The following is a 19,075-nucleotide window of genomic DNA, read 5'->3' as shown; positions in this document are numbered from 1 at the left end:
TCCTACTCTCCCACTAGTAGAAATATCCTCCCCACATCCACTTTATGCATAAAATTGGTGCTCTGCTTGCCGTCTCTTCCTTTATTCAGTGATCAGATCGCAAAATAATAACATTCCCTCGCTCCTCATAAATTAAATAAATTGATTTAACTTTAAACCTCATGCATTGGGAATATTCCTCAAATTGACATACAGTTGCATCACAGCCAAATTCTTTTCAGTTTACGTATCATTCTGATTAATGGACCTTGGAAAAAATGTTTGTATAATAAAATTTAGCAGATTTATTTTCATCTGGAACAGACCTTCACCAGCTTTTTTGCTGCTGCACAGCTCCCAATTAACAGTGCTGACCTGCTGAGCACAGCAATCCACAAGTGCCTTGGTTCTCAGGCAGCAGATCATGAGACTCAGTCTCCAATAATCAAACACATTTAAGGAGACATAAAATATATTTAAGCAATATAAAAATCTGGTAAAACTACTTTAACCAAAATATATAACCATTCTAAATTAATTTAAACAATAACATCAATGAAAACAAAGAAAGGCTAGCAAACCTGTTGGATTGAATTTAGTTTGAGATGGTGTGAAAACAGGCCCTTCTGCCAACCGAGTCCACGCCAATCAGTGATCACCAATGTATTAGTTCTATTCTACACACTAGGGACAATTTACAGAAGCAAATCAACTTACAAACCTTTGGAATATGGGAAGAAACCGGAGACCTAGAGAAAACCCACGCCGTCACAGGGAGAACGTACAAACTCCGTACAGACAGCGCCAGTAGCCAGGATTGAACTCGTGTCTCCGGCATTGTAACGTAGCAATTCTACTGCTGCTCCACTTTGGCATCCAATTTTATTTTAATACAAGGGGCATACAATACAATACATTTATTTGTCATTTGGACCCCATTGAGGTCCAAACGAAATGCCGTTTCTGCAGCCATACATACAAAACAAAAAAGACCCAAGACCCAACACAATTTACACAACATCCTTCACAGCGCATCTTCTCCTCGCTGTGAAGGAAGGCAAAAAAAACATATCTCTCCCCTGCACTCCCCTCTCCCCCCCATGTCAGAGTCAAAGACAGAGTCAAAGCCCCCGGCGGGCGATGTTAAATGTCCCGCAGCCATTAAAGCCACGCCGGGTGATGCAAGGCCACGCATCGGGTCTTGGTGTTGGAGCCCCGGCAGGCTCTTGGTGTTGGAGCCCCCAGCGAGCGCTCACAAAGTCCCGCGGCCATTCCAAGCCGCGCGGGGCGGTGATGTAGGCCCCGCTCCAGGTAATCTTCAACCCCGCAACTCGGGCGGGAGAAGTCGCCGTTGCGGAAGCCCCGAAAAGCGATCTCCCACCAGGGACCCGCGGGCTCCCGGTATTACTGTCCACAGACCTGCGGTAGGAGCTTCCGAATCTCCGGGTGTTGGGTCACAGCAGCGCTCCACCACAGCTACACCCGCTCTGGACTCGGCCAGCTCCGTGATGGTGAGTAGATCCGCAGCTCCGCGACTGGAGCCCCAGGTCATTCCTGTTGGAGGCCGCTCCACATTGCAGTCCCAACGACAACGGAGACCCGACAAAGAAAAGGTCGGGTCTCCCGTGCAGGGGAAAGACCTTAAAGTTCCCCCCCCCCACACACATACCCCGACAAAAAAAACAATAAAAACTACATAGAACAAGACAGAAAATAATAAAAAGACAGACGGACTGCAGAGGCCGCTGCTGACAAGAGTCGCGCCGCTGACAGGTAATGCAGATGAACTCAGGGCGTGGATGTGTAGGTGCGAAAGGAACGTTGTAGCCATTACGGAAAATTGGCTAAGAGATGGATAGGACTGGCTGCCAAATGTCCCAGGGTAAACGAGCCACAGGAGTGATAGAGGCAGGGGAAAAGAGGAAGGGGTGTTGCTTTATTAAGGAGAATGTCACGACAGTAGTCCGAGGTGACATCACTGATGGTTTATCAAGTGAGACTAAATGGGTGGAGCTGAGAAATAAAAAGATGGTAGTCACCTTGTTGAGTGTGTACTATGGCCCCCAAAATGACTATGGAATTAGAAGAACAAATATGCCAGGAGACTGCAGGCATTTACAGAACTAATAAGGTGGTCATAGTAGGGGATTTTAACTTTCCCCAATATAGACTGGGACTGTCAGAGGGCTAAAGGCTTAGTCAGGGTGGAATTTGTCAAATATTTTCAGGAAAGTTTCCCCAGGCAATATGTAGATGGCCATACAAGGAGGAGGACAAATCTTGATCTACTCCTAGGAAATTGGGAAGGGCAAGTGATTGACATGTCTGTGGGTGAGCCTTTTGCGATCAGTGATCACTGTTCTATTAGTTTTAAAATAGATATGGATAGAGACAGAGTGGTCCCACAAGTTAAAATTCTGAATTGGGGCAAAGGCAACTTTGATGGTGTTAAGCCAGGAACTTGCTGAAGTTGAATGTAGCAAGATCCTCAAAGAGTAATTTTCCTCTGTTTTTACTGTGAAGAAAGACATGAAGACTGGGGAACATGGGACAGTCGATCGAGATGTCTTGTGGTCAGTCCGTATTACAGTCGACGAGGTGCCGAATTTCCTAAGGCGTATGAAGGTAGATAAATCTCCTGGGGCAGATCAGATATATCAAAGGACATTGTGGTAGATGTTGTATATATGGATTTCAATAAGGTACTTGACAAGGTTGCACATGGGAGGCTGCTCTGTAATTGGTACTAGTAAAATATATGGTTTGCTCACTCACTTGCATCTTATTTGTTTACATAACAAATGTATTCCCAAGCTATTGAACCTACTGGGATTGCCTTTCTAGATTTGTGGTTCTATAATCAACCACGTTCTCCTTTTGTTGAAAATTTGTCTCATTGCTTCAACCAATTCTGTTAAAGGACCCATTATTATACTCACTTCATCCCTGGTCGTGTCCAGAACCAACACATTAACTAGTATTTATTTTTTAGCCGAGGATACTATTTTAGAAACAATCAAAAATATTTGCTTGTTACCTACCTTTAAATAACACAGAGGCCACTTCCAGATCAGAATTCACCTGATCCTGAATGTTTTTACTTTCTTCCTCATTCAGAGACTTCACAAATCGAGAGCAAACATTCATATCAAATCTATTGGGCAGAACAAATTTCATGCCCATAGCAACATTGTGGGAAGGACCCACATCTGTAAAACTTTCAGCATGCGGCTCCACCTTGATATATGGAATTTCGGCAAAAGAAGAATTATTCTCGTTTCCACCTTCAGGTGGTTCAGTTTCAGTGATTGGGTTCTCGATTGCAGCCATTTCTATTGAATCCGGTCAGTAAAATCTGCTACTCCATCTGTTGGTACAACAATAAATTACATCAGATCAATTGGCACACAACAAATACAGCTACTTCAGTTATAACGGGCGTTTCAAAAATGAAAATTAGACGCAACATGATTGATGAACTAGGAAATACCATGATTGATGTTCTAGGACACACCAAAGAAAAGACGTATCACATAGCAAAGATGAACAGGAAGGCAGAGGATTGGGCAACTTTTAAAGATCAACATAAGGTAACTAAAAAGGCAATACGGGGAGAAAAGATGAGGTATGAAGGTAAGCTAGCCAAGAATATAAAAGGAGGATAGTAACAGCTTCTTTAGGTATGTGAAGAGGAAAAAATTAGTTACGACAAATGTGGGTCTCTTGAAGACAAAAACAGGAGAATTTATTATCGGGAACAAGGAAATGGCAGATGAGTTGAACAGGTACTTTGTTTCTGTCTTCACTAAGGAAGACACAAACAATCTCCCAGATGTACTGGGGGACAGAGGACCTAGGGTGACAGAGGAACTGAAGGAAATTCACATTAGTCAGGACATGGTGTTGGGTAGACTGATGGGACTGAAGGCTGATAAATCCCCAGGGCCTGATGGTCTGCATCCCAGGGTACTTAAGGAAGTGGCTCTAGAAATCGTGGACGCATTGGTGATCATTTTCCAATGTTCTTTTGATTCTAAATCAGTTCCTGTGGAGTGGAGGGTAGCCAATGTTATCCCACTTTTCAAGAAAGGAGAGAAAGCAGGTAATTATAGACCAGTTAGTCTGATATCGGTGGTGGGGATGATGCTGGAATAGATTAATGAAATAGTGGCACATTTGGATAGCAGTAACAGGATCGGTCCAAATCAGCATGGATTTATAAAGGGGCCATCATGCTTTACAAATCTTCTGGAATTTTTTGAGGATGTAACAAGTAAAATGCACAAGGGCCAAATGGCCTACTCGTGTACCTATTGTCTACGTATCAATCTATGTATTGTATTATGCAGGCCAAATTGATTATAATGTGAATTAGATTGGGAACTAGGAAAAATTACTTTGAAAATTGACATAAAAAAGCTGAATTAGAAAAAAAGTCTTGCGAGAAAACAGTTTCCATGTAATCTCCCTGCAGTAATCACACTCCAATATCTCAAGAATATAGCATCAGATTAACCGCAGGTGACCTTTGAAATTGACAAGCAAATTGCTTCTATTGTACAACAATCTTCTACAAAACAATACAACCTATAGCCTTTAGTATCTATAGCTTGCAATAAACTTATAGCTTTAAATAAAATCTATATTTTAGAAAATCTGGCAGTTAAAAAGCACTTTGTAATTGCGAGTCTGAGACTCTTTTTCCCCAACTTATATTTTTATAACATGCTTTTCTATAACATAAGGTCTCTTATGAACGCTACTAGCACTTTATAGCAGAACTACCTGTACTGAAGGAAAAAAAAAAAATACAATCATACAGCATCGAAAGGGGCCCTATTGGCCACCAGGTATATACTTGTGGAAATCTGAATGATCAGCATTCTAGCTTACCAGATAACATGTGCTGCGCCCCCATTCAACTCACTGGGGACTCAGTGTTCCTGGTTTCCCACACTCCCTCTAAACTTGCCCAGTTCAGTGGAAAATTAATTTTAATACTGTGATTAAATCATTTGAAAAGTGAATCGAAGTATATTAGGTATTAAAATTGGATAGTTCTGCACTACCAAAGCCCTGGATGTGCAGAATGTTGTAGCTTTACTATACAAGCTCCTGAGACATCAATTGTATAATTGCCTGTAGCATGTGAGGAATTACAAGTGGAATTCAACAGGATGTATTAATTATTGAACATCTTACTACCCAAGCAAGATATTGACATTTCCCACTCCACTAGGGTTCCGGCCCATTCACAATAAATCATCTATAAAACATATTGGTTTTAAAAATGTTTAAGAGCATTTAGATCTCAACATTAAGCAGTAAGGTTAAAGGGTTTGTGGGCTCTCTTTTCTCGTAAATACTCTATAATTGAGATTGAGCGTAACCGTGACATTTGAGAGACACAAGGAATCTGACATGAGATGCTGGAATCCTGGGCAAAATAAAAAAATGCTGGAGCATCTCAGCTGGTCAGGCATCTGCGGAGGGAAATGGACGGATGATATTATGGGTCAAGATCCTTATTCAGATGGAGGCATGCTCTACTTGCTTTCTAAATCCATCGCAGGGCGGCCATAATATCAATCGTCGCTTCATTAACACTACTCCAGAGGCTCTGCTGTTCCGGTTTTCTGTGCCTCCAGCGGATAAAGACCAATGGAAGTCAATTAGTCGCTACCCCTTGCCACCGCCTGTCAGTAATCATTAGACTGCAGATGCTGGGTTCTGGATCAAAACACAAAGTGCTGGAGGAACTCAGCAGGTCAGGCAGCATCTGTGGAGGGAACGAGACAGACAAAGTTTCGGAGTTTGAAGCAGGATCTCGTCCGGAAACATCCCCTTTTCATGTTTACATATCTGTTGTAATTTCATTGTTACTTTGAATTGAGACACATGACAATAAAACACCCTTGACACTTTGTGTTTTCCCCTCAAGATCCCAACATGTGCAATTTCCTTGTGTCTAATGATTAATGACAAACGTTGGCGGGGGGTGTGACTAATTGACTTCCATCGCTCTTCATCCACTGAAGGTACCCCTAACCCGATTGGTAAAGTCACTGTAGTAGAGTTAAAGAAGTGACGGCTAATAGTGCGGTGACGGTGGATTTAGAACACAAGCTGACCATACCTCCTGTCTGAAGAAGTGACCAGACGCACTGATGCTACCTAAGACGCTGAGTTCCTCCAACACTAAAGATAAAGACAACGTGCTGGAGTAACTCAGTGGATCAGGCAGCATCTCTCGAGAAAATTGATCTGTGGAATACAGAATGTAGAAACAGAGAACTACAGATGCTGGTTAATTCACAAAAGGACACAGAGTGCTGGAATAGCTCAGCGGGCCAGACAGCATCACTAGGGAAAAGCAATACGTAATGTTTCGGGTCGGAATCCTTCTTCAGATTGGATAGGTAATGTTTCTGATGGAGACCCTCCTTTAGCCTGACAGTGAAAACACCCTGCTTTGCTCCGGATAGCAGCATCTGCAGTCTCTTGTGTCAACATGGCCAGGACACAAACAATCTTCCTGATATAGTAGTGGCCAGAGGATCTGGGGTGACGGAGGAACTGAAGGAAATCCACATTAGGCAGGAAATGCTGTTGGGTAGACTGATGGGACTGAAGGCTGATAAATCCCCAATGCCTGATGGTCTGCATCCTTGGGTACTTAAGGAAGTGGCTCTAGAAATCGTGGATGCATTGGTGGTAATTTTTCAATGTTCTATAGACTCAGGATCAGTTCCTGTGGATTGGAGGGTAGATAATGTTATCCCACTTTTTAAGAAAGGCGGGAGAGAGAAAACAGGGAATTATAGAACAGTTAGTCTGACATCGGTGATGGGGAAGATGCTGGAGTCAATTATAAAAGATGAAATAGCCACACATTTGGATAGCAGTAACAGGATCGGTCCAAGTCAGCATGGATTTACGAAGGGGAAATCATGCTTGACTAATCTTCTGGAATTCTTTGAAGATGTAACTAGGAAAATGGACAATGGAGTGCCAATGGATGTAGTGTACCTGGGCTTTCAGAAATCATTTGAGTGCAGCATAGGTTTACAAGGTTAATTCCCGGGATGGTCGGGACTGTCATATTCTGAGAGAATGGAGCAGCTGGGCTTGTACACTCTGGAGTTTAGAAGGATGAGAGGGCATCTTATTGAAACATATAAGATTGTTAAGGGTTTGCACACGCTAGAGGCAGGAAACATGTTCCCGATGTTGGGGGAGTCCAGAACCACGGGCCACAGTTTAAGTATAAGAGGCTAGCCATTTAGAACGGAGACAAGGAATTCCACAGCGAGTCTGTGGAATTCTCTGTCTGAGAGGGCGGTGGAGGCAGGTTCTCTGGATGCTTTCAAGAGAGAGCAAGATAGGGCTCTTAAAGATAGCAGAGTCTGGGAAATGGGGAGAAGGCAGGAACGGGGTATTGATTGGGGATGATCAGCCATGATCACATTGAATGGCGGTGCTAGCTCGAAGGGCCGAATGGCCTACTCCTGCACCTATTGTCTATTGGCAGGCTCTGTGCGTACTGTAGATGGACACAAAAAAGCTGGAGTAATTCAGCGAGACAGACAGCATCCCTGGAGAGAAGGGATAGGCGACATTTTTCCTGCATCGAGCTTGTCCAGTCCTTTATAATTTTATATGTTTCTATAAGATCCCCCTCATCCTTCTAAACTCCAGTGAATACAAGCCTAGTCTTTTCAATCTTTCCTCATATGACAGTCCCGCCATCCCAGGGATCAATCCCGTGAACCTACGCTGCACTGCCTCAATCACAAGGATGTCCTTCCTCAAATCAGGAGACCAAAACTGTACACAATACTCCAGATGTGGTCTCACCAGAGCCCTGTACAACTGCAGAAGAATTTGTGGAATTCCCTGCCACAGAGGGCAGTGGAGGGCAAGTTACTGGATGGATTTAAGAGAGAGTTAGATAGAGCTCTAGGGACCAAAGATCCTATAGCAGAGCTCTGCTATAAGATCTTTGCTAGGGGCTAGTGGAGTCAAGGGATATGGGGAGAAGGCAGGCACGGGTTATTGATAGGGGACGATCAGCCATGATCACAATGAATGGCGGTGCTGGCTCGAATGGCCTCGTCCTGCACCTATTTTCTATGTTTCTATGAGACTCTGCTACACCCAAGTGCGCCCCTGATGTTGTCCGAGCCGCACTTTGTGTTGCTTTGGCCGCTTACCTCCGGGGATCGGTCGGCCTGTGAGGCGAGGCGAGGCGAGGCGAGGCCCGGCTGTGCGGCTGCCGCCCACGGCTCCCCCTTTCCCCGTCAGCACCGGAGCCGGAGTTAGACGCCGCCGCCACCGCCGGCGATCAGGTTGGTTCAGTCAAGGTGTCTCCTGGTGCCCGGCGCCTCTCACTGACTCCGCTGGATCAGGAGGGGGGAGGGAGGCGGCGACTACAGGCTACAAGCGCGGCTGGCTCCCTGGGCCCTACAGTGTGTGTCGGCAGCATCAATGGGGCTCCCCGCCGGGCCCGGTTAAATGGTGGGGGCTCTTCAACAAGGCCGTTGCTGCTGCTGCTGCTCCGACACCGCCACCGCCGCCGCACACCTGAGGGAGACTCGGTAAACAACAACAACAAGTGTGTGTGTCAATAAAGTTGATCGCAGGCGGAAGTGGGGATGCCCGGCTGGTGGGCGGCCGTTGGTTGGGACGGAAGTCGTTCGAGCGGCGCATGAGGGGAGTGGAGGCCGGAGCCGGAGATTCACCCGCGAGCCGTCTGTGGGTAACGCATCTAACTGTGTCTGTGGGTAAAGCATCTAACTGTGTCTGGGTAAAGCATCTAACTGTGTCTGTGGGTAAAGCATCTAACTGTGTCTGGGTAAAGCATCTAACTGTGTCTGTGGGTAAAGCATCTAACTGTGTCTGTGGGTAAAGCATCTAACTGTGTCTGTGGGTAAAGCATCTAACTGTGTCTGGGTAAAGCATCTAACTGTGTCTGTGGGTAAAGCATCTAACTGTGTCTGGGTAAAGCATCTAACTGTGTCTGTGGGTAAAGCATCTAACTGTGTCTGTGGGTAAAGCATCTAACTGTGTCTGTGGGTAAAGCATCTAACTGTGTCTGGGTAAAGCATCTAACTGTGTCTGTGGGTAAAGCATCTAACTGTGTCTGTGGGTAAAACATCTAACTGTGTCTGTGGGTAAAGCATCTAACTGTGTCTGTGGGTAAAACATCTAACTGTGTCTGTGGGTAAAGCATCTAACTGTATCTGTGGGTAAAGCATCTAACTGTGTCTGTGGGTAAAGCATCTAACTGTGTCTGTGGGTAAAACATCTAACTGTGTCTGTGGGTAAAGCATCTAACTGTGTCTGGGTAAAACATCTAACTGTGTCTGTGGGTAAAGCATCTAACTGTGTCTGTGGGTAAAGCATCTAACTGTGTCTGTGGGTAAAGCATCTAACTGTGTCTGTGGGTAAAACATCTAACTGTGTCTGTGGGTAAAGCATCTAACTGTGTCTGTGGGTAAAGCATCTAACTGTGTCTGTGGGTAAAGCATCTAACTGTGTCTGTGGGTAAAGCATCTAACTGTGTCTGTGGGTAAAGCATCTAACTGTGTCTGTGGGTAAAGCATCTAACTGTGTCTGTGGGTAAAGCATCTAACTGTGTCTGTGGGTAAAACATCTAACTGTGTCTGTGGGTAAAGCATCTAACTGTGTCCGTGGGTAAAGCATCTAACTGTGTCCGTGGGTAAAGCATCTAACTGTGTCCGTGGGTAAAGCATCTAACTGTGTCTGTGGGTAAAGCATCTAACTGTGTCTGTGGGTAAAGCATCTAACTGTGTCCGTGGGTAAAGCATCTAACTGTGTCCGTGGGTAAAGCATCTAACTGTGTCTGTGGGTAAAGCATCTAACTGTGTCTGTGGGTAAAGCATCTAACTGTGTCCGTGGGTAAAGCATCTAACTGTGTGTGGGTAAAGCATCTAACTGTGTCTGTGGGTAAAGCATCTAACTGTGTCCGTGGGTAAAGCATCTAACTGTGTCTGTGGGTAAAGCATCTAACTGTGTCCGTGGGTAAAGCATCTAACTGTGTCTGTGGGTAAAACATTAGAATTAGAATTAGAATTTCCTTTATTGTCATTCAGACCTTACGGTCTGAACGAAATTTCGTGCCTGTAGTCATACATACAATCATACAATAATAAACAACAATAAACACAAATTAACATCTACCACAGTGTATCCTCCAAGCACCTCCTCACGGTGGTGGAGGCAAAAATCTTAGGGCTGCAGTCTCTTCCCTCCTCTTCTCCCTCTGCGCTGAGGCAATTCCCCCCAGGGGCGATGGTACAAACAGTCCCGCGGCTCACCGAACCCCGCAAACGGGCCGGCTCAAACACCGTGGCCCGGGGTGGTCGAAGCTGCCGCCCTCCAGTCCAGCTGGCCCGCGGCTGAACCCCGGACTCAGGTCACCGCCGCCAGAATGCTGTCCCAGCCACCGGAGCACCGTTCCAGCCCTGAGCCGGATCGCCCTCACGTGAGTGCCGTTCCTCCCTCGAGCTGGGCCGCCCCGACGGGAGCGCCGTTCCACCCTCGAGCTGGGCCTCCCCGACGGGAGCGCCGTACCTCCCTCGAGCTGGGCCGCCCCGATGGGAGCGCCATTCCACCCTCGGGCTGGGCCGCCCCGACGGGAGCGCCGTTCCTCCCTCGAGCTGGGCCGCCCTGACGGGAGCGCCACAGCCCCTCACGGGAGAGTCTCAGCCCCGCGCCAGGCCGCCCTCACGGGAGCGTCACAGCCCCTCACGGGAGCGCCGTTCCAGCCCCGAGCCGGACCGCCCTCATGGGAGCGAGCCCAGGGCAAGTCCTGACTGGCTCTGCCTCCGGAGTCTCGAGGTCGCCAGCTCCACCATTAGGCCTCAGCGCAGACGGAGGCAGAGAAGGGGATACGACAAAAAAGTCGCATTCCCCCGAAGGGAGAGACAGCACGCCCTGTTTCAACCCCCCCCCCCCCCCCCCCCCCCCACATAAACACAACCTAAAAACCAAAAACTTAACTAGACAAAACGAAAAAAACTACACAAAAAAGTAAAAACAAACGGACTGCAGGCGAGCCGCTGCTGCCAGGGCAGCGCCGCCACGTCCGGACCTATACTCTGTCTATAGGTAAAAGCATCAAACCCTGTCTATAGGTAAAAGCATCAAACCCTGTCTATAGGTAAAAGCATCAAACCCTGTCTATAGGTAAAGCATCAAACCCTGTCTACAGGTAAAGCATCAAACTCTGTCTATAAGTAAAGGATCAAACTGAGTAAAGGATCAAACTGTGTCTGTGGGAAAAGCATCTAACCCTAAATGATCAAAACCCTACAGTGTCTGTGGGCAAAGGGTATCAAACTCTGTCTGTGGGTAAAGCATCAAACCTTAAAGGATCAAACCTGTCCATGAGTAAAGATTCAAACCCTGTCTATAGGTCATCAAACCCTAAAGGATCAAACCCTAAAAGATCAAACTGTCCGCGGGTAAAGGATCAAACCCTAAAGGATCAAACCCTGTCTGTGGGTAAAGGATCAAAACCTGTCTGTGGATAAAGGATCAAACTCTGTCCGGAGCCGCGTCCACCTCTCTCCTCAGGTAAACGGCTCTCCCGCTGTACATGGGCAACTGAGTCAAATTCTGCCTGTGAGTAAAGGGATCAAACTCTGTTGGTAAAGGGATCGCCTGCTGTCCAGAGCCTCGTTGACCTCTCTCCTCAAGTAAAGGGATCGCCCGCTGTTTGTGGGCAAAGGGTATCAAACTCTTTCCGGAACCGTGTCCACATCTGGCTGCGGGTAAAGCAATCCCCGCTGTCCGTTGGCAAATTAATCAAATTCTGTCCGTAGATAAACTGGGAATCAGATTCTGTGCGTAAAGAGATCACCCGGTGTCCTCGGGTACAGGGATCAACCTCTGCCTGTGTGTAAAATGATCACCTGCCGTCCTCAGGTGAAGGGATCACCCGCTATCTCCAGGTAAAGGAATGTGTAGGAAGGAACTGCAGATGCTGGTTTACACCTGGGATAGTCACAAAATGCTGGACCTGCTACGTAACTCCACCATTTTGTGACTATCCCAGGTAAAGACCACCTTCTGGGCAAAGATACGGGTCAAGGGATCAGAAGAAGGGTCTCAACTCGAAACATCACCCATTCCTTCTTTCCAGAGATGCTGCCTGACCCGCTGATGTTACTCCAACATTTTGTGTCTATAAAGGGACCACCCACTGTCCTCGGGTAAAGGGATGAACCTCTGTGGGGAAAGGGTTTAACCTCTGTGGGTAAAGGAATTAAACTATGTAGGTAAAGGGATCACCCGCTGTTCTCGGGTAAAGGGATCTCCTGCTTTCTGTGGGGAAAGGGACCTCGCACTGTCCGGAGCCTCATCCCACCTCTGTCCTCGGGTGAAGGAGACACTCGCTGTCCTTGGGTAAAGGGATCAACTGAAGATAGACATAAAATGCTGGAGTAACACAGCGGGAGTTTGGACATTCTCCTCGTGACCCCAGGTAAAGGGACAACCCGTTGTCTGGGTAAAGGCATCATTCGCTGTCCCCAGGTAAAGGGATCACCCACTGTCTGTAGGTAAAGGTATTGTTTGGGTAATGGGATTACTGCGCTGTTCTCAGGTAAAGAGTTCACAGATAATTATAGGTCCAGTGCTCGGATGTGGGATAGATTTGAACCATAGGTATTTGAACAGTTTGAATATTTACTACAGGGAATGGAAGCCTATTTGTGCTTTTAAGTCCTATTTTGAGGAGATGTGACATTCACAAAATGTCTCAAGAATTTACGAAGCAAGCATTTTTCTTGATCAATTTGGCACATCATCCTATCTCACGAAATGCCTTTCATTAAGCTATCATAAATGAGTTGTCTGTGGGCAGGAAGATCTGTCAGCAAAATTGTTTATCCTGTATAGGTGTACTTGATAAAGTTGGTTAGGACAACTTATAATTTTCTATGCCTGCTGTGTTTTTTTTCTTGATGAGAAATTATATTAATTCTACTGCTTTTGATCCTGTAGGGTGCACGAGAAAGGGTGGAGTTAAAATAACAATTGGAAAAAGATGAGTTCTTACAAACCAACCGTGATCCAGCACTACCCGAAACTTGGAAACACAGTCACACAAGACACGCTATATTGGAAAAAATATAGGGTATGATCATGATAAATGAACCTTACTGCCGCTCAAAGAGCAGACTTATTACAAATGAACATATTATCTTTTTCTTTATTTTTTGATATGACGATTAACATTTTCACTATTTTGTAACTTAAAGCATCTTTAAGCCACCTGGCCTGTTTTCAAATATCATTATAGTGTATATAACGGAGGACTTTTATAGTTTAGTTGAGCTACTTCTTCTGTCGTATTTCTTTTAGACCTTCAGCTCTGTTGAGGCGAGCCAGGCCAACGTGTCATCGTCCAGGTCAATCAGACCTCATTCACCATTCGGTGGCTGGTGTTTGAGGCAACTGGTGACGATGTGCTCCACTGTCTGTGTTGGGTCCCACACTCGCAGGAGGCGCTGTCCACTATGCTCCACCTCTTCATCGCTACTCTATAGCGTCCGATGCCTGTTCTCAAGCGGTTGAGGGTTGTCCACTGCTTTCGGGGCAGGTCCTGGCGAGGGATGTCCATGGGGTCATTGATGTAATGGTGTAGCCTAGATGGTTCCGCTGACTTCCAATGGTCTCTCCATATCATCTTGACCCAGGCGGCCTTAGAAGCGTCAGCCGGTGTTGTGCAGAGCAGCTCTTGGGTTTGCGTGGCAAAGGCGTGCCGTGACTTGAGGCGCACTCGCCGTGGTGTCTCTGTGACGATCTGATGCAGGAGGTGGGATTCACTGGTCTGTGCCTTTCGAGAGAGGGCCAGCGTGGCTGCTTCTCGTCTGATGTTGGCTGGGGCGATGCCAGCGAGGATGGGCAGTTGGTTTACTGGGGTGGCTCATAGGCATCCGGAGACAGTCCGCAGGGCGCTGTTGAGGGCAGCATCCAGCTTCTTGGCGTGAGGGCTACGGCACCAGACTACGGCGCAGTACTCGGCGGCTGAGAACACCAGGGCCACTGTGGACATGCGCAGTGTCTTCGTCGTGGCTCCCCATGTGGTGCCGGTTAGGCGGCGTATCAGTGCGGTACCGGGCGTTATCCACCATGACGTTCATCTCGTGGGTCGCTTCCCTGTTGTTGAAGTTGAACATTGAAGATGTTGTCTTACCCATGCTGAGCTAAAGGCGCCAGTTCCTCAGGTATAAAGACAGGATGTTCATGTCTTCAGAGAGGCCCTCTTCTACTGCTTCCCAGGATGGCTTACTGAGTAGGATGGCCAGGTCATCAGCATAGCCATCCTTCTTTGACTGGGTTGCAGGCAGGTCATGGATGTAGATGTTGAACAGCATTGGTGCCAGCACTGAACCCTGAGGGACGCCGTTCTTAAGTTTCCTCACCCTGCTGCATTGCCCGTTGCTGGTGTGTAGCCTGAAGCTGCGTTTGCTCAGCATCTCCATGATGAAGCTCACCATGTGCTTGTCTGGGATGGTTTCCAGAAGCTTCATGTGTGGTCCACGCAGCCAGACAGTATCATATGCAGCTGTGAGGTCCAAGAAGACAGCGAGTTTAGCTATGGCACCGAGAGATGTTATTTATTTTTATTTAGAGAAACAGTGCGGAAACAGGCCCCTCGACCCACTGAGTCCGCGCCGGCCAACGATCCCCATGCGTTAGCACTATCCATAGATTAGGGATAATTTCCAAAGCCAATTAACTTACAAACATGTATGTCTTTGGAATGTGGGAGGAAACCGGAACACGCATGGTTACAGGGATAACGTACAAACTCTTTACAGACAGCACCCGTAGTCAGGATCAAACCTGGGTTTCTGGCGCCGTAAAAAAGAGCAACTCTACCGCTGTGTCATCCTGCAACACCCTATATCACATTGATTGGTGGTGCTGGCTCGAAGGGCCGAATAGCCTACTCCTGCACCTATTGTCTATATTAAAGATTAGCCAATTTTACATATTTCTAAGATTTGGACTGCTTATTGCAGAATGTGGTTAGTTGAGTTCCATTAAACCCACTTTGCAAGTAGCTTTTCATAAATATTTAGATATAAGAACTAGACATTGGTATTACAAAATGGCGACTGGAAGATTGGATTATTGGATGCTTGGAAGTTGCAAGATGGTGTCAGAACGTGGTGCTTCAGAAGAGGATCTATTGTACTCGTGTACAGTATAATTTGACTGGGTAACATGCAGGATAAACATTTCATGATATCTCTGTATAATAAAATAAACCAAACTATCACTGTCCATATTACTTGATTTTAAGGGGTTCCATATTTTATGCCTCGTAGCCCTTCTCAACCCACATCATTTGTGAAACTGCATTTATTTAAAACGCCTACAGTTGCTTATCCTTGCTTTTGCTTGTTTCAGCCTCCAGTTCAGATCAAAGAGTTTGGTGCTGTGACACACATAGATATCTCTTCAGTTGCTCCCTACAACTATGCTGTAACTGCCTCTACAAGGGTAAGTCTAGTATATGTAAGCTTAACATAGGAGGAAAGGAAATAAAAAGCTGCATGGCTCTTTAGTGTGTCATTCAATGTTGGCATGACCGAGAAAAGATACCTCTTTATTTCTGACATGAACAAGCAATCTTTTATCCTGTACTATGACACCTAGTTCTAACTGCCCTTATCAGGGGGAAGAATCAATGTTTCCTCAGAAGTCAGTGCCCCATTCTCAGGAAATCAATCTCATAATGGCACAGTGCTCCATCTCCTTAGCAAACTATTCCTTAAATAAGGAGATCAAAACTATACGCACATACGTTTGTTCTCATTGGTCCAGAAGCATTGTACAAACTTACTTGTTCTTCTGTTCTAACCTACGAAGAATAAACAGCAGTAATAGGCCACTGGTCCTTCAAGCCTGCCCCACTGTTCAATATGACCATGGCTGATCTATGCTACCCTCAACTCCTCTTCGGTGCCTGTTCTCTATAACACTCAACTTCGCAATCTTTTAAATACACATCAATCTCCACCGTGCCTGTAGAGTGATAGAGTTAAATGGCATGGAAACAGGCTGTTTGACCCAATTTGTCCATGCCAACCAAGTTGTCTAACCGAGATAGTCCCACATTTCTTTGCCTGGCTCTGATCTCTCCAAACATTTATTTTCGATTTAGCCATTAAATATCAAAATTATACCCTCCTCTTCCACTTCCTCATGCAGCTTGTTCCATATATGTGCCTTTGTGTGCAAAAGTTGCCCCTTGGTTCCATTTTAAATCTTACCCCATTTCACCATAAATCTATGCCGTCTAGTTTTAGGTTATATGTGACTGGCTGTATCTATACCCCTCATGATTTTTATAAACCTCTATAATGTCTCCCTACAGCCTTCTACACTCTGGGGAAAATGTGCCTCTGCTTGTAACTCAAACCCTCCCGATCTTGATTTATCTGTGTAAATATTTTTTGCAACCTTTCCAGTTTAATGACATCCTTCTCTTTGCTGTGCAACCAGAAATGCCCACAGTACTCCTAATGTGGTCTTTCCAGAGCCTTGTACAGCTGTAACATAATGTCTATATTCATGTACTAAGCAACCTGTTCTTTAGCTGTTAATGTATTTAGTTATATCGTGATGGATTGTTAATTTAATGCAACCGTGCATCTGTTTGTCTAGATCCATATATATGGTCGATATTCTCAAGAGCCCATAAAAACATTCTCCCGATTTAATGACACAGCGTACTGTGGCACGTACAGAGAAGATGGAAAGCTGCTTGTTGCAGGCTGTGAGGATGGTGTTATTCGCCTTTTTGACGTTGATGGGCGTGCAGCACTACGACAGTACAATGGACATACAAAGTAAGTTGTTTCCTAACATCAGAACCTCCAATGCGAATAACGTGTGGTAATCATTGTGGATATTGTGCGATAGTTATTTGTGGATAATCATTCTTCCTAGCAATTTCTTAAGGCATTCTTTTGAAAATAGTCTCATTGACTATTGTTGAAGAGCGATATTTTGACTAACGGACAGAGTGCTCTATAACCCTCAACTATTAACCCTCAATGGAGAAATGCACAATGGAGGTTTGTTTCTAACCTGTCTTGGTGCGGTTTTGGTCCCCTAATTTGAGGAAGGACATTCTTGCTATTGAGGGAGTGCAGCGTAGGTTCACAAGGTTAATTCCCGGGATGGCGGGACTGTCATATGCTGAGAGAATGGAGCGGCTGGGCTTGTATACTCTGAAATTTAGAAGGATGAGAGGATATCTTATTGAAACATAAGATTATTAAGGGTTTGAACACGTTAGAGGCAGGAAACATGAGGTCCAGAACACAGTTTAAGAATAAGGGGTAAGCCATTTAGAACGGAGACGAGGAAACACTTTTTCACACCGAGAGTTGTGAGTCTGTGGAATTCTGTGCCTCGGTGGAGGCCGGTTCTCTGGATACTTTCAAGAGAGAGCTAGATAGGGCTCTTAATGATATCAGAGTCAGGGGATATGGGGAGAAGACAGGAACGGGGTACTGAGTTGTGGATGATCAGCCATGATCATATTGAATGGTGGTGCTGGCTCGAAGGGCCGAATGGCCTACTCCTGCACCTATTGTCTATTGACCTCTCTGTCATTCCAACTTTGTCTCTTTTAACAAACTCCTTAAAACATACAACTTTTGTCAAGATTGTGTTGGACAGTGCACAGAGTCGCTAGATTTGGTGCCATATTCAAGTCCCAGTTGTTATAGTTGTGGAGTTCTGAACCTGGCCATGAAGGTTCGTTGTCCTGTCAATATTGCACGGTCGACCTGGCCAAATAGCCGTTGGTGTCCTCCACCACTGCTCCTCCTCCACGTGCGGCTGCAGGTTGTGTCCGGTCCACGTCCTTGGCCTCATGGAGCAGCACCCGATCCAGCTGAGCCCAGGCTGGTTTTCAATCAAGTCTTTGGTTCTTTTGGCTTCAACTCGCGGAGGCCGCTTGCCGAACCTTTCCCCACTGGGCAATGATTCTCCAGTTTCACTTTAGCTGCAGCTTGATCAGGGAAAGGGAAGCCAAAGAAGATGATTAGGCCTGTTGATTCTGTGCTGGCCCCTTTTTAGGAAAATTCAAAATTAACCTTTGCTTTCTCCTCGCTTTTTTATCTGCTTCAAATATTAATACAAAATCTGAATATAATGGGCTGAAAATTATATATTACTCCACAACTTACAGCATAAGAAAGAAAACGTTCTTGTCCATTCAGGGAGAACTTGGCTGATTCTATTCCTGGCAATTTTTTTGCCTGATTCCCAACTCCTTAATTTTATGATATTGATATTCCCCCCAAAAAAATTGTAATTGGCTACTTGTATTTTAATATAAGCCTCCAGGTTATTCTTTGTTTTCCCTTCTATTATTTTGAGTTCCCATTTCCAGCATACATTTAAAACAGGCTAAAATAAGTATTTTATATAGCTTTGATAAAGTAAAACGATTTTTTAATGTATTGAAGAAATGTGAGCTGAAGATGATATGTATATAGGGCATATCTGATCTTTTTGGATAGCATGTAAAATAAAGCTTTTACTGTACCTCGCGATACATGTGGGAATGGTAACCTACTTATCTAACGTGTTGCATTTAAATTTAGAATATATGTTTTTAAAATAATCAGAAGGCATAAAAGATGAATTGAGTCTAGATTTTCTTTTCACCAGAGCGGTTCAAGTCACTGCATTCACATCTGACAAATACCGCTTGATGTCTGGGTCAGATGATTACACAGTTCGGCTTTGGGACATTCCAACTGCGACAAAACTCTGCACCTTTACAGAACACACCGATTATGTACGATGCGGTTGCACCAGCAATTTGAATGCTGATGTCTTTGTAACAGGTATGTGTTGAGAACTAATTGGATACCACAGCCAGATATTAGTTCTGAAATAGACAAAATGCTGGAGAAACTCAGCGGGTGCAGCAGCATCTATGGAGCAAAGGAAATAGGCAACGTTTCGGGCCGAAACCCTTCTTCAGACTGATGTAGGGGAGGGGGGGGGGGGGGGGGGTGGGGGGATGGGG

The 19,075-nt window shown here is 45.6% G+C and overlaps 2 protein-coding genes across 11 annotated transcripts in view; one reads left to right on the top strand and one right to left on the bottom strand.

Moving 5' to 3' along the window:
* Positions 1-8,334, bottom strand: part of ankra2 (ankyrin repeat family A member 2) — a 21,903-nt gene extending 13,569 nt beyond the window's left edge. For 2 of the 4 annotated variants that reach the window (XM_033018673.1, XM_033018677.1), the window contains exons 1-3: positions 8,193-8,329; positions 5,534-5,758; positions 3,021-3,346 (exon numbers count right to left, since the gene is read on the bottom strand). In XM_033018673.1, coding sequence (XP_032874564.1) covers positions 3,021-3,309 — 289 coding nt within the window. In that variant the 5' untranslated portion in view covers positions 3,310-3,346; positions 5,534-5,758; positions 8,193-8,329. Of the gene's footprint in view, positions 1-3,020; positions 3,347-4,872; positions 4,974-5,533; positions 5,759-8,192 lie in introns of those variants that run through there. The other 2 variants (XM_033018675.1, XM_033018676.1) reach the window with 2 other exon arrangements.
* utp15 (UTP15 small subunit processome component) overlaps positions 8,247-19,075 on the top strand; it is a 25,611-nt gene continuing 14,782 nt past the window's right edge. The window contains exons 1-6 of one of the 7 annotated variants that reach the window (XM_033018666.1): positions 8,652-8,716; positions 8,752-8,758; positions 13,012-13,144; positions 15,430-15,522; positions 16,690-16,874; positions 18,712-18,890. In XM_033018666.1, the coding sequence (XP_032874557.1) occupies positions 13,055-13,144; positions 15,430-15,522; positions 16,690-16,874; positions 18,712-18,890 (547 nt within the window). In that variant the 5' untranslated portion in view covers positions 8,652-8,716; positions 8,752-8,758; positions 13,012-13,054. Of the gene's footprint in view, positions 8,328-8,651; positions 8,717-8,749; positions 8,759-11,210; positions 11,233-11,470; positions 11,551-13,011; positions 13,145-15,429; positions 15,523-16,689; positions 16,875-18,711; positions 18,891-19,075 lie in introns of those variants that run through there. The other 6 variants (XM_033018668.1, XM_033018671.1, XM_033018672.1 and 3 more) reach the window with 6 other exon arrangements.

The sequence above is a fragment of the Amblyraja radiata genome, chromosome 3, assembly GCF_010909765.2.
Source record: "Amblyraja radiata isolate CabotCenter1 chromosome 3, sAmbRad1.1.pri, whole genome shotgun sequence".
Taxonomy (NCBI): Eukaryota; Metazoa; Chordata; class Chondrichthyes; order Rajiformes; family Rajidae; genus Amblyraja; species Amblyraja radiata.
The sequence above is the reverse complement of the archived record's forward strand: the minus strand, read 5'-3'. Positions and strand labels throughout refer to the sequence as shown.